We start from the raw sequence: 16,141 nt of genomic DNA on the forward strand, positions 1-16,141 counted from the left end.
ACAGGTCCTCCCTCCCCTTCTCCGTGGCCAGCTTCTCCTCCTCCTTTTCCTCCTTCTCGTCCTCCTCTCTGGCCAGGTCCTCTTGCTCCTCCTCCTCCATGGCCAAATCCACCTCCTTCTCTTCTTCTTCCCCCTGCATCGGCACATCCTCATCCTATTCCATTCCTGGGTCCTCCTAGTCTATTGCCAGATCCTCTTATCTCCTCTTCTGCCTCTTCTTCTCCCCCCTGCATGGCCACATTCTCCTCCTTCTCCTCTGTGGCCAGGTCCTCTTCCTCCTGCTCCTTCTCCATGGCCAGATTTTCCTCCTTCTCGTCCTCCTCTCTGGCCAGGTCCTCTTGCTCCTCCTCCTCCATGGCCAGATCCACCTCCTTTTCTACTTCTTCCCCCTACATCTGCACATTCTCTTCCTCCTAGTCTGTAGCCAGATCCTCTATTTCCTCTTCTCCCTCTTCTTCCCCCTGCATGGCTACATCCTGCTTCTTCTCCCCTCTGGCCAGGTCCTCTTCCTCCTGCTCCTTCTCCATGGCCAGGTTCTCCTCCTCCTTTTCCTCCTTCTCGTCCTCCTCTCTGGCCAGGTCCTCTTGATCCTCCTCCTCCTCCGTGGCCAGCTCCACCTCCTTCTCTTCTTCTTCCCCCTGCATCCACACATCCTCGTCCTCCTCCATTCTTGGGTCCTCCTAGTCTATAGCCATGTCTTCTACCTCCTCTTCTGCCTCTTCTTTTTCTTGCATGGACACATCCTCGTCCTCCTCCATTGCCAGGTCCTTTTCCTTCTCTTCCTCCTGGTCCAGGTCCTCCTTGTCCTCCTCTGTGGCCTGGTCCTTCTCCTTGGCCAGGTCCTCCTCTTCCTCCTCTGCAGCCACGTGGTCCTCCTCTTACACCTGCTCCATGGCCAGGTGCTCCATTCCCGTGGCCGGGTCCTCCTACTCTTCCTCCAGAGGCAGGTGCTCCTCTTCCTGCTCCATGGCCAGATCCTTCTCTTCTTCCTTTTGCTCCATGATCAGGTGTTCCTCCACCAGGGCCACATCCTCCTCTTCCTTTACCTTCTTCTTCCTCCTCCTTCTCTGCAGTCAAATCAGCTTCCTCTTCTACGGAGAGGTCCTCCTCCTCCTCTGGAGGAAAGTTCTCCTCCTCCTCTTCTGCAGACAGCTTCTCCTCCTCCTCCTCTTTTTCCTCTTCTGCAGACAGGTTCTCATCCTCCTTCTCCTCTCCTATCTCTTCTGCAGACATGTTCTTCTCCTTCTCCTCTTCCTCTTCTTCCTCTTCTGCAGACAGCTTCTCCTCCTCCTCCTTTTCCTCTTTTACGGATATGTCCTCCTCCTCCAACTTCTCCTCTGTGTCCAGGACTTCCTCTTTAGTCATGTCCTTGTCCTCTTCTATGGCTAGGTCCTCCTCCTCCTCTTTTTCTGTGGTCAGGACTTCCTCCTCCTGCTTCTCCTCCTCCTCTGTCTCTAGCTCTTCCTCCTCTTCCTCGCCTTCTGTGGCTGGGTCTTCATCCTCCTCTGCCTTTTCCTCAGTGGCAAGGTCCTTCTTCTCCAACTGGTCCATGGGGGTCTCTGCATCAGAGAGACAAGGGCAGAGGGGGACTCTTGCTGCAGCTGGGGGGAAGAAGAGGAAGGACAGGGGTGTGGTGGGGAGAGAAGATTTAATGTTTCCCCCTCCAATGTAAGCACCACGTGGCAGAGAGTTCCCCACACTACCCCTCCCACAGACCCCTCAGCACCATGGCCCCATGGCAGATGGGGCCCTTCACTGTCCCATCCTCCCTGGGACTTGCCCCAAAGCATCAGGATCCCACTTCCCAGTAGCTCCCCCCATTTCCCGCTGCAAGGGGTGGCTCTGCGACTCCCGCTGACGTCATTGGGCTCAAGTGGCTCAGGCCAGAGCCCTGGGTTGGGGTCCTCCCAATGACTCAGAGAGTGATTGGGTGTTAATGGCCCCGTGCTCCTCCCCGTCCCCAGGGCGTCTCCTCACCTGCAGTGGAGGAGCACTCAGCTTCCATGCTCCAGGGAGCCTCCAGGGAGTGGCCGCTCTCCCCTCCAGCACCAGTTGAGCTGCTGGGGCAGCGATCCTGCCCTGGGGATGCCTCCTGCTGGTCCACGGGGCTGGGCTCCTGAGGGCTGGCCTTCCAGCAGAAGCAAACCCAGAGCTGCATTGCCTGGCTCCTCTCGTGGCCTGGGTCCTGCCTGCCCAGACTGAACTTGGGCCACCTCCATCTTGGCCTGGCTGTTGTGTTCCTCTGTTCAGCACCAGCCCTGGGAGCTGGTTTCCTCCTGGTGAGCAGGGCCGAGCAGGTCCATCTCCTGGGCTGTCCGGGAGCTGCTTCCCATTCCATGGGGATGGAGGGGCAGCTCTCTGTCTGGGGATGCTGGCAGCTGCCCCCCTCTGGCTCTGGGGCCACCCGTGGAGTCTTCCTCCCAAGAAGCCTCCTGAGCACCTCCATCCTGGAACTGAGCAGGGAGCAGCTGTGAGTCTGGGGCAACACAGCCTCTCGCCAATGGGCCTGTCTGCCCCCCAGCTGGGGTGACTCCCTGTCATCCCATGCCTCCCAGGGGGCATCTGGACTGGGATCTGCGCACACTGGCAGGGCTAACCCTGCAGGCTGCTCCCAAAGCTCCCCCAGTGTTGGAACCCCCAGGGAATCTCATCCCTTTAGAGCAGTGGGGTCACTGACAGAGACCTGTAGTCAGTCTGTCTGCATCCCCAGGCCACACTCCCTCCCTGGCCTGAGAAGGCAGAGAACCCGGGTGTCCAGGCTTCACTCCTGAGCCACTGGCAACAGCAGACAGGTGCCCCCTGTTCCCCAACCCCAGCTCAGCAGCTACCAGCTAGTGGACATCCCAACTTCAGCCCCCCACTCCTATCCCCGCTCTGCGCAGCAGACCGTGGGCAGGCCCCCAGTACGGAGCAGCTGGGTCAGGGATGGCTCCAGGGGGCGGGGGGCAAGGAGGTGGGAGCTGCAGTGGAGCAGTGTGCTGGGAGGAGGGGCACCCTTGCCTCGAAGGCACACAACGGCGCCCCCAAGCACAGTGGCCTGGTGTGCTATTAATTCTCATGACAAAAAATAATGCAGTAATTTGGTTTGAGTTCATCACATGCATTAACTGCAATTAATTGACAGTCCCAAAAATTAGTTTCGATTACAAATATTTGCACTGTAAAAAAGATAAAATAGTGCCATGCAAATGCCTGTTCTCACGTTCAGGTGATCTTGGAAATAAGAAGTGGGCAGCATTATCTCCTGAAAATGTCAACCAACTTGTTTGTCTTTGCGATTGGCTGAACAAGAAGCAAGACTGACTGCACTTGTAGGCGCTAAAGGTTTACGTTGGGTTGTTTAGGAGTGCAGTTACGTAAAAACCCACTACATTTGTAAGTTGCACTTTCACGAGAAAGAGAGTGCACTACTGTACTTGTACGAGGTGAATTGAAAAGCACTATTTCTTTTATCTTTTTTATGGTATAATCAAAAATAATCATATACAGGGAGCACTGTACACTTTGTATTCTGTTCCAGACGGGTGGCCGTGTTAGTCTGAATCAGCAAAAATAACGAGTCCTTGTGGCACCTTAGAGACTAACCAATTTATTTGGGCATAGCCCACGAAAGCTTATGCCCCCAAAATTTGTTAGTCTCTTAGGTGCCACAAAAACTCCTCCTTGTTTTTGTATTCTGTGTTGTAATTTCAAATCAATATATTTGAAAATATTAAAAAATCCCAAAAGATTGATAATACGTTGCACTTGGTATTCTATTATTGTTTAAGAGTGCAATCAAAACTGTGGTTAATTGACAGCCCTACTTATTGGCTTTGGATGGAGCCCAGCAGAAAATCAGTAGGAATTCTTTCCCAAACACTCACCCACTGGCCTTCTGAGCTCAGAGGGTTTAATGTACCTTGTCTGATCAGGACTCACTACTGCCAGGAGTTTGAGAAGTGTCTATCCCTTCATTGAAGAGATTGGATAGGCGAGTGGCAGCCTGTAAGTCCCCCTCCCCAACAGTCCGCACAGCTGCTTGGAGGGGGTGTCACGAACTCTCGTGATGGTAGTTGCGGGTTCTGGCAAGCCAGGGTAAAGGATTTTTTGGATAAATGGATAAGGAAGAGCCAGGGCCCATACCAGGTGCAGGGGTCACCCTGGGATGAGATTAAAAAGGAAATGGAGGCAATGTTAGGGAACCCAGAGGGATGGGGGATGGTTGAGGAGCCCACCCTCCTTGGTATATGGGTAGTGGAAGAAGGTCTCTGCCCATGGGGACTGAATACCTTTCAGGGAAAGGAGGCACTTCAGTCCGCTTATGAGAGGTTTGACATAAGGGCAGCATTACGGGAAGCTGCCAAGAATCTTTCAGGTTTGGTGCTGCTTCAGCAAGGGCTGCCGAAGGGTTGTAAATTAGTTAGGGGAGTGAAAGATGATTTGGCAAAACAGGGTTTAAAGTCCAAAGCAGAGTTAACAGACTACCTTTAGAGACTGGAGCTGGGACTTGGTCCTGGGGGAGTGGAGAGAAGGAAGGGGAAGAAAAAAAAAAGTTTCAAAGTGCAACCTGCCTTTCCACACTTTTGTTTTTCTGAAGTTTTAATAGAGGGTACTTTGGATACGTATGTGAGATGTCAAGAAGGAAGTTTTTGTTTAATGATAAAACCCAGTTATATAAATGTAACTGTATGTGCAACTCTGTGCAGTCACATTGGATGGAAGCTTGGTCATTAAATTATCCAAAGGGGTCAGGTCGAGTGGCTACTACCACCACTACGCTTCTGTCCCCAGAAGCCTTTACAGCTATTCTGAGGGAAAATGGGCCCTTTTCCCACAGAAATGGTCTATAAGGGACTGCTGCAGGCAGCAGGCAGAGAGAATCTGAGCAAAATTATTTGACTATTGGGTAATGCAATCAAAATCACTAAAGGACGTAAGGGGTTTCTATTGGAACTTAACTTGGCTGCCCCTGGTTGTGTCTAGTTGTACAAGATGGAAGTGTAGTCGGGGTACAGTTGTGTAGAAAAGAGTAATCAGAGTGCAAGAAATGTTAGGCAAAAGAGAATTTTCTGTGTGCGCACAGGTAAAAGAAAAGGAAAAGGGGAGGAATGATGGGAACACTGAGCCTTGGGGTGGCTCTGGGGGATCAGATTGTTGCTCTGGTGGGTGTGCATGAAAACTCTGTGGGCATGGGAGGCAGTTACACCTTGTGTAAAATTAGTATGGCTAATATAATATTATGGAGGTTAAACTATCTGGAAGGAATGTTTGCATTTTCCCAGGATGTGTACAGTGCTAAAATCTGAAACTGTGTCTCAGCTGTTACCTGAGAATAAACTTAAAGCTTGGTACAGCAGAGAAACTATTGCAAACATGGACTGTTGTACAAGAGGGGAAACTGAGGTACACCACCTCATGAATTTCATAAATGACCAGTGAGTGGGGTAATTCACTAGCCTGACTATAGAACAAAATAAGGACAGCCTGGAGGTAATTCTTCTGTTTTTCCTGCAATTAGCAAGGACATTTGTAAAAGAAAGTGGTATTATCATTAATAAGCAATAATCTGTCCCCACCAGGGGGGTGGAAATTGTTTCTTTTGTTTTTCAGACACTCTACAAGCAAGCTGGCGCCCGCGGAAGAATAACTCAGAATACCATGGATCTATGTTTTGTGTTGTTTGTCTGGTGGTGTTTGTCTTGTTGCTAGCATTGCTGTGTTTGAATGAACAGAAAATCTCATGATGTGGGTGGGGGATTGTTAGGATATAGATATTCAGGCCTGTCTGTGAAGGCCTAGACTCTAAGAATTTAGGTGTATTCTTATCACTTGGCTAGTGATAGAGGTATAAAAGAAAGAATCAAAATCACTGTCTGCCGGTGTAAGGGCCTTCTCTTACTGTGACAGTTTGTGGCCCTGTGCTTAGGCTAAGGCCTTTGGCTAAGCAGCAGAGGCAGCCATAAGCTGGGAAGCGACCGGTCACATCCTCACATTCCAAACTAGTCACATTGAAATAAGGTGCTATTGGGCTGTTAGGCACTATCAGGACAGGATTGTATTCCTAACACCTCCAGAGAAAGGGAAGTGCCTAGAAAATGTAAAAGGAAACTTAGTTTGATAGCATCCTGTCTGGCAAGAACTCACTTATCAATAGCTGCGATGTGAAATCCTCACTTCTGTAAAAAGAAAAGGAGGACTTGTGGCACCTTAGAGACTAACCAATTTATTTGAGCATGAGCTTTCGTGAGCTACAGCTCACTTCATCAACACTTCTGTGTTGTCTTGTCATTGTAGTTCCCACTTTGCTATTGTTTGTCTGTATAATCTCTGTCTGGTTCTGTGATTGCTCCTGTCTGCTGTATAATTAATTTTGCTGGGTGTAAACTAATTGAGGTGGTGGGATATAATTGGTTACATAATCATGTTACAATATGTTAGGATTGGTTAGTTAAATTTCAGGAAAATGATTGGTTAAGGTATAGCTAAGCAGAACTCAAGTTTTACTATATAATCTGTAGTCAATGAGGAAGTGACTGGGGTGTGGGTGTGGGTGGGCATGTGGGTGTGTGAGATGGGAACAGGGAATGGGGGTAAGAAAATTGGAATCATGTTTTGCTAAAGGGGGAAATGGGAACAGGGAATGGGAGTAAGGAAGTTGGAATCATGTTTGGCTAAGGGTAGGAATGGGAACAGGGACACAGGTGTAAGGCTCTGTGGTGTCAGAGCTGGGAAGGAGGATACTAAGGAAGGAAATCATGCTTGCTGGAAGTTCACCCCAATAAACATCGAATTGTTTGCACCTTTGGACTTCGGGTATTGTTGCTCTCTGTTCATGTGAGAAGGACCAGGGAAGTAAGTGGGTGAAGGAATAAGCCCCCTAACAGGGATGGCTTCAAAAGGCTGACCTGGGGGGGGGGGGGGGGGGGAGATGTGTATGGGAACGCAAATGCTCAACTAGGAGGCCAGCACCTGTGTAATAGCTACTGTGGTACCTGGAAATGGAATGGCAACTAAGGTGGTCCCCACAAGCCCTATGGAAATAATGAGAAGGGGAGGAGCTCACTGGGAATCAATGGAGGGGTGTGTAAAATAGTGTAAATCAACAGACGATGTTTGGATGTGCCCTTCTATGCCTATGGAGGAGCAGAATCAATGGCCTATGCAAGGGGCGGACAATTGGGTGTACTGTGTATAAGGGGTTTTGCTGGGAATGTACATATTACTGGGGGCACAATTATACCAGCCCATAACCAAACTACACACATCTACATGCTGCTATGTGGACTTTGGTGCACAAATGGATCTGTGAATCTTATTGCTGAAGAGGAGAAGAGGAGAAAGGAGGGAGGAAAGAGGAAAAGGGAAACCAAAAAGGATAAACCCCAAGGTCCCCAGTGATTCCAAGCGTCAAAGCGCTCGGAAGGAAATCACATTCTGCCCCCTTAAGCCAGTGTTTTCTGTGCCGAGAATCCTGCCTGCAGCAGGTGCATCAGACCCAACAGGTTCCAAACCTCTCGCAGCCTCCGACCTTGTCCAAGGGACGTTCGTTTTCTGGCACAACCAGGGGTCGGAAAGGAGAAAACTCCACAGAGGCTCCTCCTCATGCTACGACGTGAATCCTAATTCTCTCCCCGTCCTCGAGGGGAGACCGGGAGAAGGAGACGTGCGGCAGCAAAGCCGGGGGGGTCTCAGCGACTGCCCTGGCCCTGCCCCTCAGCCCTGCCCCGCTGATGTCGGGGTCTCTCTGTGAGGTCACCCCCTCCCCACCACCTTTGCCCAATGGGCTGAGGTCCTGCAAAAGGCCTTTGTGATGTCACTGCCCCCCCACCCCTCCCCTCCCAGCTGATGTCCTGCCCCTGCCCAGCCTCTTGGAGCTTGGAGTTGTTGCCCCCGGATCTCCGCACTCAATGACTGGTGAGTCGGGGGATGGAGCCGGCTATACAATAAACCACCAGTTTTTCATAAATTAGTCGACTTAAGGCCAGAAGGGACCATTGGAGCATCTAATATGACGCCCTGCATCTCCCAGCCCTCCCGTGTGTCACAAGAGCTGCTTTTTGATGAAAGCACTTTCCCGAAGGGCATCTAGTCTTCACTGGAAGACATCAAGAGATGGAGAATCCATCACTTCTCTTGCCAGTTTGTTCCAGTGATGAGTCGCCCTCCCTCTTACAAATCTCTGCCTTGTTCTAATGGTATTTTTCTGATTTCTGCTTCCAGCCATTGGTTCTTGTTCTGCCTTTCTTTGCAAGACTAAAGAGCCCTTTAAATACTTGGTGTTTTCTCTCAGCGAAGGCACTTGCAGGCTGCCATCAGCTCACCTCTCCATCTTTTTAAAAACTAAACAGACTGAGTTTTTCAATCCCTCCTTATAAGTCTTCTCCATCCCTCAAATATGGCTCTTTTCTGCACCCTCTCCAGTTGTTTTAACGTTATTTTTGAAATGTGGACACCAGAACGGGATGCAGTATTCCAGTGTCAGTCTCCCCGCTGCTGAATCACCTCCCTTTCCATCCTCTCTTTATCTATCCATGGATGGCGTCACGGACTCACAGGACTTGTGCTCTCTCTCAGCCTCCTACAGTCCTTGGGAGGAACCCCCTTCCGTGTGACAGCCTTTCTCGGAGATCCACTCTCTCGAGGGTTAAGCCGTAGGCCCTTCCGCCTCCTGCAACCCCTCTTCTCTGAGCCTTGAGCATGACTGTCTGCCGTCGGCCCCCTCAGGGAGTCCCCTCACTCTGGACCCCTGGGGCCTCTACTCCCAGAGGGAAGAAAGCAACCCCGATCCCGAGACTGCTGTGACTCTCAGCCAGCGTAAAAGAGAGGGGTTTACTGAGCATCTGAACACAGCACAGGAAACTCTCAGGGCCTCAGGCCTAATCTCCCTCTGCACAGTCCATCTAGGTCTCTCCTGCACCCGTGTGGGCTCTGGCTGTTTTCTCTCCCCAGTCCAGAAGCCCCCTCCTTCCAGCTAAGCGTCCGATATCACCTTCCCACAAGCCTGTGTCCTTTGTCTTCTGTCCCAGGTGAACAGGCTGCCTGGGTCTCCTCTATCTCAGCCTCTCCTCTCCTCCCTCTTTTCTTTCCCCCTGGCTGGAAGCAGTCACCGGGTCTTCTCTCCTCAGCCCATTGTCCTACTACTGGCCCGACCTGGCTGTGACTTCCAAGCTGGGCCTCCCGCTCACCAGTCGCTGGGGTATCCGCTCTCCAGGCCTTTGCCTGAGGGCCCAACTGACAGGAGAGATCACCACTGGTCCTCTGTAACAGCAAACTACCTCTCCCACCTCGTTAAACAAACAGCACCCAGGGAAACTGAGGCATGCAAACCATTGAAAAACCAAGAAAATCCCCCCGTCATCACTGATGGCTTTGGCCCTGTTCCCCACAGTATCGCACCAGGAGCGGATGTTGAGTGGCTTGCCCGGTATGACACCTAAATCCTTGACAGAGTCACGGCTTCCCGGAGTACAGTTCCCCCTCGGTGGCCTGCCTGCTCTGTCCTGCTGCCCCCTCCCACTGCGCCAAGAGGGGACCTGGTGACTGGAGCTGCTGTGGTTGTGTGAGAGCGCCGGGCTGAGAGACCAAAGGGCACCTCCGTTCTGGAACAGAGGGGTCTGGCCGGTAGGCGCAGTCGCCCCCGGTTTGGGGCACAGAAGGGGCTGTGGCTGGCAGCAGCTTGAAGCCCGTCCCCCACCTGCGCTAGGCACTGTTTGAATGAGTGCAACGTCCGTGTTACATACGGGCTCCTGGGGCTCGGTGGGAAGCACTGAACTGCCTCAGAGTTCTCTGTTTGCAAGGTCGGTCCCAGGAGATTAGAGAGACAAGGCAGGGAGGGGATCTCTTTCATTCTCCAACTTCTGCTGGGGAGAGACAAGCCTTCGAGCTCCGCAGATCTCGTCCTCAGGCCCTGGTCTCTCTCTGTTAGCCGACGGCCAAGGATGTTTGGTGAGGTGCCAGCTATGCCCGTTTATACCATCCGTGACTTTAACCGCTAGGACGCACTGTCCCTTCGCGGCGGGCAGCCCGGGCTAGGCTGACGGATGCCCCAAGGTCCTAACCACCCGTGACTTTAACTGCTAGAGCTCAGAGCTCCTTCGCAGCGAGCAGTCAATACTGACTGACAGGTGCCCCAATGGCAGCACTAAGAGCCTCTCCACACCCGTGACTTTAACTGCTAGAGCTCAGAGCTCCTTCGCAGCGGGCAGCCAGGATTGACTGACAGGTGCCCCAAGAGTTTGCCCCGTGGAGGCGGCACAACTCAACGCTAGGCTCTTAGTACTCTCACCTAATGGCCAGGCTTTAGAGCCAAAACGGCTGAGGTTCTTTAATTGTGTTGGCTGCTTTACAGTAAACCAGAGAAAACAAGTCAGGCTTATGCATAAATGGTTACCAAAATTTATTAAGCTACATTCTAATCATGTGGTTACAAAATTGCTAGTGCCTACTTATTTAAATGTAGAGATGTTACACACACAAACAAGTTACAAAACTGAAGCCACAATCCCAAAGAAAGAAAACAAAGTATAGAGCTCTATTTCAAAATATGTGTACACTAAAGATAGGAGATCAGGTGTGGGTGCTTCTTACCCTCCTTGCGTCTCTCGATTCCAGCGGTGCCAAGCCAGGATCGGTCACTCAATTCCGCGGAAAGACGAATAAGGGACAAGGCGTAGGGACCCTCTTAGCTGCAGAAGCCTTGGGAGGCTGTCACTTATCTGACCAGCAGATAGATAGTGAAAAGCACTCAAAAATCATGGTGCTGTAGGTCCCCTACTTATACCTCTGTACTCCTTTATTCTCTTTCTCCTTTCTTATGCCAAATTGAGGCTGGTCTGTCGGGGTGACGCCAGCTTTCGCAAGAGTAGTTTACACTTGCAAGGGAGAGAAACAATAAGTGTCGACTACTGGACATTTCTTTTATCAGGGTAAATATTTTCCCACCTAGGATGTTGGTGTGAGTGCATCACTCTATTTAGTAGGGGCGAAGAGCCATGTCTGTCACAGGGCCTCTGCCTGCTGTGAGCTTAATCCTTGTATCTGTTCCCAGAGGCACATTGTAGCAGCACACCTGTGCTTTCACAGCTTCAAAGGCTGTGCTGGAATATATGTTAAGTGCCCTGTTCCGGCTTCCTCCTGTGTTTCCAGCAATGCTGGTCTGAGCAGGGGGGGGCTGTCTGTCTGGCTACACTCTCCCCAACAGAACCGGGTCCAATAAACCATATGACCTCCCCGGCCTGGTCTCTCGGTGTTTTCTGCTCCCACGGGCGTGGCTGGGAAGGGCCACAGGGCTCAGCAGGCTCAGGGAGAAACCTCAGCCCCACTGGAGACAGGAGGGGAGCAAACCTCACAATCCGTGTGGTCACTGCAGGTCTGTGCAACTGCCCCCCACTCACTCAGTGGCAGTCTGTGGCGGAGGTCTAGAGTGGCCAGGTGTCCCGATTTTAGAGGGACAGTCCCGATTTTTGGGTCTTTTTCTTATATAGGCTCCAATTACCTCCCACCCCCGTCCCGATTTTTCACACTTTCCGTCGGGTCACCCGAGGGAGGTCTGGCAGCCCCCTCCCCTGCCACAGTCCGTGCGTGCCCAGCAGTCTGTGTGTGTCTCAGCAGCCCCCTGCTCACTCCCACGTGGAGCCCAGATCGGGGTGGGCTGGGCCTTGGTTTGTTTGATCCCTGAAGGGTTTTCTGGACACTAACTGGCACTCCAAGTTTCTCCTAATTTGAGGAAATCCCTGTGAAAACTCACCTTTTCCGGGTGTCTGTTTCACACCCTCTGCCAGAGACGTTCCCCATTCTTTCTCCAGTTCAGCTGGCAGCAGGTCTCGTGCGTGGGGCGGGGGAGAGCTGAGATTTCAGGCTGCCATCTTATGGCGGGATTGCTGCGATTAACTGGCTGAACGTGCTAATTCTGAGGACGAAACGGGGAAAGGGGCAGAGATCGAGAGTCAGGGAGTGAAATGGAGAAAATACAGGAAGCATTTCGAGCAAGGGCGAAGTGCAATGACCTGAATCCAGAATATTCTCTGCACCCCTTGTCTAACTCTGGGCCTGATTCTCTTCCGCATTGACGGCCCTTTCCCTGTCTCCGGCCGTGTCTGGAGGGCTTTATGCCCCTGTCCAGCCCCTTCACACTGCCAGGAAGGGAGCGGTGTTATGGAATCTTAGCCCAAAGAAGAACCAGGCCCTGTGTCACCTTCATCCTGGGTTTCAGATGACCCCGATAAGTTGGGGGGCCACCGGGGCCTAGAGCATGGCCCTGCCACAGCGGCCCCGCCCCCGGTCATCCTCTTCCCCCGAGGCCCCGTCCCCCCACTGTTCACTCCTCTGGCCCCCGAGGTCCCCCTACCTGCCCCTCGCTCCTCTCCGCCTCTTCCCCCAGGACTCCACTCACCCCCTGCTTGCTCCTCTCCGCCTCTTTCCCCGAACGGGGGCTACCGGGGGCCATGGGGCCAGGCACCCGTCCCTTTTCTCTGTCTTTGGTGAGCGGGGGGCAGGGGGGTCCTTGGGGAAGGAGGTGGAGCAGGACAGGAAGAGGCACGAGAAGACGGGGCCGCGGGGGAAAAGGCCGAGGGGGGGTGGGGCGCAGGTTTTGGGGGAGGAGGCGGAGGGGGGATGGGAAGAGGCAGAGGAAGAGCAGGGCATCGGGCTAAGAGGCAGAGGGGAGCGGGGTGCAGGCGGGGCCCCCACTTCTCTGGAGCTTCGCTTCCAGTGCTCGAAAGATGACCACGGGCCCACGGGCCTCCGGAGGGGAGACCCGCCCCACATCCCCAGCGTTTCCCCCCCGCATGAACGGCCTTTTGGGGGAGGCTCAGGCTCCTGTGGCCTCTTCTACGGGCTGCCCGTGCTCAGTTCCTTCCACGTTCTGGAGAGGAGCAGCACCCAGGGGTGGGGCTGAGCCGGGGGGCGCTGGGTGAGGGGCAGAGGCCTGAGACCGCAGGGACACAGCGTGAGGCACCATCCCAGGCATCCCCCTGAAAGGAGCAGAACAGGGTTTACCTGGGGTGGGGAGTGTATGGAGAGCGTCTCAGGGCCGGTGGAGATGTATTGCCCTGGTGAGCAAGTGTGGCTAAAACACAGGCCTCGCTGTGAGCAGGATTTGAACCTGCGCAGAGAAACCCAATTGGATTTCGAGTCCAACGCCTTAACCGCTCGGCCCTCACAGCTGTGAGTGACGTGGCCCCCAGTGGCAGTCTCTACTGGAGCGGCTGGAAGCTGACGGGAGGGAGCTCTCCACCCTCAACGAGCAGCCGTAGCCATGTTGGCAGGAGAAGCTCTCCCAGCACCATAGCACTGTCCACACCGGCGCTTAGGTCCGTGTAACTTGTGTCACTCGGGGGGTGGCTTATTCACTCCCCGAGCCACATACGTTCTACCGACACAAGGGGGAGTGTAGACGCAGCCTTAGCAGAGACGCGATTAAGATCCACTTCCTGGACACTACTGTGCTAATAAACGATGGTCACATAAACACCACCCTATACCGGAAACCTACTGACCGCTGTTCCTACCTACATGCCTCCAGCTTTCACCCTGACCACACCACACGATCCATCGTCTACAGCCGAGCTCTGCGATACAACCGCATTGGCTCCAACCCCTCTGACAGAGACAAACACCTATAAGATCTCTATCAAGCCTTCTTACAACTACAAAGCCACCTGCGGAAGTGAAGAAACAGATTGACAGAGCCAGAAGAGCACCCAAAAGTCACCTACTACAGGACAGGACTAACAAAGAAAATAACAGAACGCCACTAGCCGTCACCTTCAGCCCCCAACTAAAACCCCTCCAATGCATTATTCAGGATCTACAACCTATCCTGAAGGATGACCCAACACTCTCACAAATCTTGGGAGACAGGCCAGTCCTTGCCTACAGACAGCCCCCCAACCTGAAGCAAATACTCACCAACAACCACACACCACACAACAGAACCACTAACCCAGGAACCTATCCTTGCAACAAAGCCCGTTGCCAACTGTGCCCACATATCTATTCAGGGGACACCATCACAGGGCCTAATCACATCAGCCACACTATCAGAGGCTCGTTCACCTGCACATCCGCCAATGTGATATATGCCATCATGTGCCAGCAATGCCCCTCTGCCATGTACATTGGTCAAACTGGACAGCCTCTACGTAAAAGAATATATGAACCCAAATCAGATGTCAAGAATTATAACATTCATAAACCAGTCGGAGAACACTTCAATCTCTCTGGTCACGCGATTACAGACATGAAAGTTGCGATATTTCAACAAAAATACTTCAAATCCAGACTCCAGCGAGAGACTGTTGAACTGGAATTCATTTGCAAATTGGATACAATTAACTTAGGCTTGAATAGAGACTGGGAGTGGCTAAGTCATTCTGCAAGGTAACCTATTTCCCCTTGTTTTTTCCTATCCCCCACCACCCCCGCCTCAGACTTTCTTGTTAAACCCTGGATTTGTGCTGGAAATGGCCCACCTTGATTATCATACACATTGTAAGGAGAGTGATCACTTTAGATAAGCTATTACCTGCAGGAGAGTGGGGTGGGGGGAGAGAAAACCTTTTGTAGTGGAAAACACCCATTTTTTCATGCTTTGTGTGTATAAAAAGATCTTGTGTACTTTCCACAGTATGCATCCGATGAAGTGAGCTGTAGCTCACGAAAGCTTATGCTCAAATAAATTGGTTTGTCTCTAAGGTGCCACAAAACCTCCTTTTCTTTTTACTGATAAAGTTTGCGGATGATACCAAGATGGGAGGGGTTGCAAGTGCTCTGGAGGATAGGATTAAAATTCAAAATGATCTGCACAAACTGGAGAAATGGTCTGAAGTTCACAGGCTGAAATTCAATACGGACAAATGCAAAGTACTCCCCTTAGGACAGAACAGTCAGCTGCACACATACAGAGCAGGACGTGACAGCCTAGGAAGGAGTACTGCGGAAGGGGATCTGGGGGTCAGAGTGGACCACAAGCTAAATATGAGTCAACAGTGTAACACTTGCAAAAAAAGCAAACCTCATCCTGGGCAGGATTAGCAGGAGTGTTGTAAGCAAGATACGAGACGTAATTCTTCTGCTCTACTCCATGCTGATGTGGCCTCAGCTAAAGTATTGTGTCTAAGTCGGGGCGCCACATTTCGGGAAGGATGTGGACAAATTGGAGAAGGTCCAGAGGAGAGTAACAAAAATGGTTAAAGGTCTAGAACAGGGGTTCTCAACCTTTTTCTTTCTGAGGCCACCCACAACATGCCATTAAAATCTCCAGGGCCCAGTGTGGGAGGGGGAGGCTCTGGGCCGGGGAAAGGGGGGAAAACAAGTTTGCATAGGTATAGTTTGACTTCTGTTTTGGGTGGGCAGGGGCCAGTGAGGCTCAAGCCAGCTCCAACGTCGGGGTCTGGGAAGGGTATGCTACATCCACTGCCTGACTCAACTCAGCAGGCCACCCGCCTGTCTGGACTTGGGGGGGGCCTACAACCAAAAATTATAACTCAAAGGTGGGGGGGCTCAGCTCAAAAAGTTTGAGGTGCAGGGAACGGGATAGCTAGGGGCTGTGTGCAGGGGGGTAGCTCAGGGTGCAGTGAGGGGGGTAGCTAGGGGCTGTGTGTGGGCAGAGGGTAGCTCAGGGTGCAGGGAGGAGGTAGCTAGGGGCTGTGTGTGGGCAGAGGGTAGCTCAGGGTGCAGGGAGGAGGTAGCTAGGGGCTGTGTGTGGGCAGAGGGTAGCTCAGGGTGCAGGGAGGAGGTAGCTAGGGGCTGTGTGTGGGCAGAGAGTAGCTCAGGGTGCAGTGAGGAGGTAGCTAGGGGCTGTGTGTGGGCAGAGGGTAGCTCAGGGTGCAGGGAGGAGGTAGCTCAGGGCTGTGTGTGGGCAGAGGGTAGCTCAGGGTGCAAGGAGGAGGTAGCTAGGGGCTGTGTGTGGGCAGAGGGTAGCTCAGGGTGCAGGGAGGAGGTAGCTAGGGGCTGTGTGCTCTCAGGGCTCCCCTGCGCTCCCTGTACCCTGAGGGCTCTGCCAGCCACAAAGCAGCCGGGTTCCCCCGCCCAGGCAGCTCTTACCAGCTGCATGAGCAAAGGGGAGCAGCTTCAACCCCCTGCAGCAGCAGGAGACGGGGCTGCCTGCTCCATGGCACCAGTCAGAGCAGCAGCTGTCCCACGCTGCCGGACTCTGGCT

General features: G+C 52.6%; 1 protein-coding gene, 1 long non-coding RNA gene and 1 other non-coding gene across 3 annotated transcripts; all 3 read right to left on the reverse strand.

The window, feature by feature from the left end:
- Positions 1-165: 165 nt before the first annotated feature.
- Positions 166-4,339, reverse strand: LOC140895343 (uncharacterized). Its single transcript, XM_073304782.1, has 3 exons — positions 4,272-4,339; positions 1,978-2,453; positions 166-1,601 (listed from the first exon to the last, which is right to left on the reverse strand). The coding sequence occupies exons 1-3, from the start codon at positions 4,328-4,330 to the stop codon at positions 181-183; spliced, it is 1,956 nt and encodes a 651-aa protein (XP_073160883.1). The 5' UTR covers positions 4,331-4,339; the 3' UTR covers positions 166-180.
- Positions 4,340-10,363: 6,024 nt separating this feature from the next.
- LOC140895344 (uncharacterized) lies at positions 10,364-11,807 on the reverse strand. The gene is made up of 2 exons (XR_012154175.1): positions 11,729-11,807; positions 10,364-10,853 (listed from the first exon to the last, which is right to left on the reverse strand). It is a non-coding gene; the product is annotated as an uncharacterized lncRNA (long non-coding RNA).
- A 1,256-nt stretch (positions 11,808-13,063) lies between these two features.
- On the reverse strand, positions 13,064-13,145 carry TRNAS-CGA (transfer RNA serine (anticodon CGA)). The gene has a single exon. It is a non-coding gene; the product is annotated as a tRNA-Ser (tRNA).
- Positions 13,146-16,141: the final 2,996 nt, after the last annotated feature.

Source organism: Lepidochelys kempii, chromosome 11 (assembly GCF_965140265.1).
Source record: "Lepidochelys kempii isolate rLepKem1 chromosome 11, rLepKem1.hap2, whole genome shotgun sequence".
Classification (NCBI taxonomy): Eukaryota; Metazoa; Chordata; order Testudines; family Cheloniidae; genus Lepidochelys; species Lepidochelys kempii.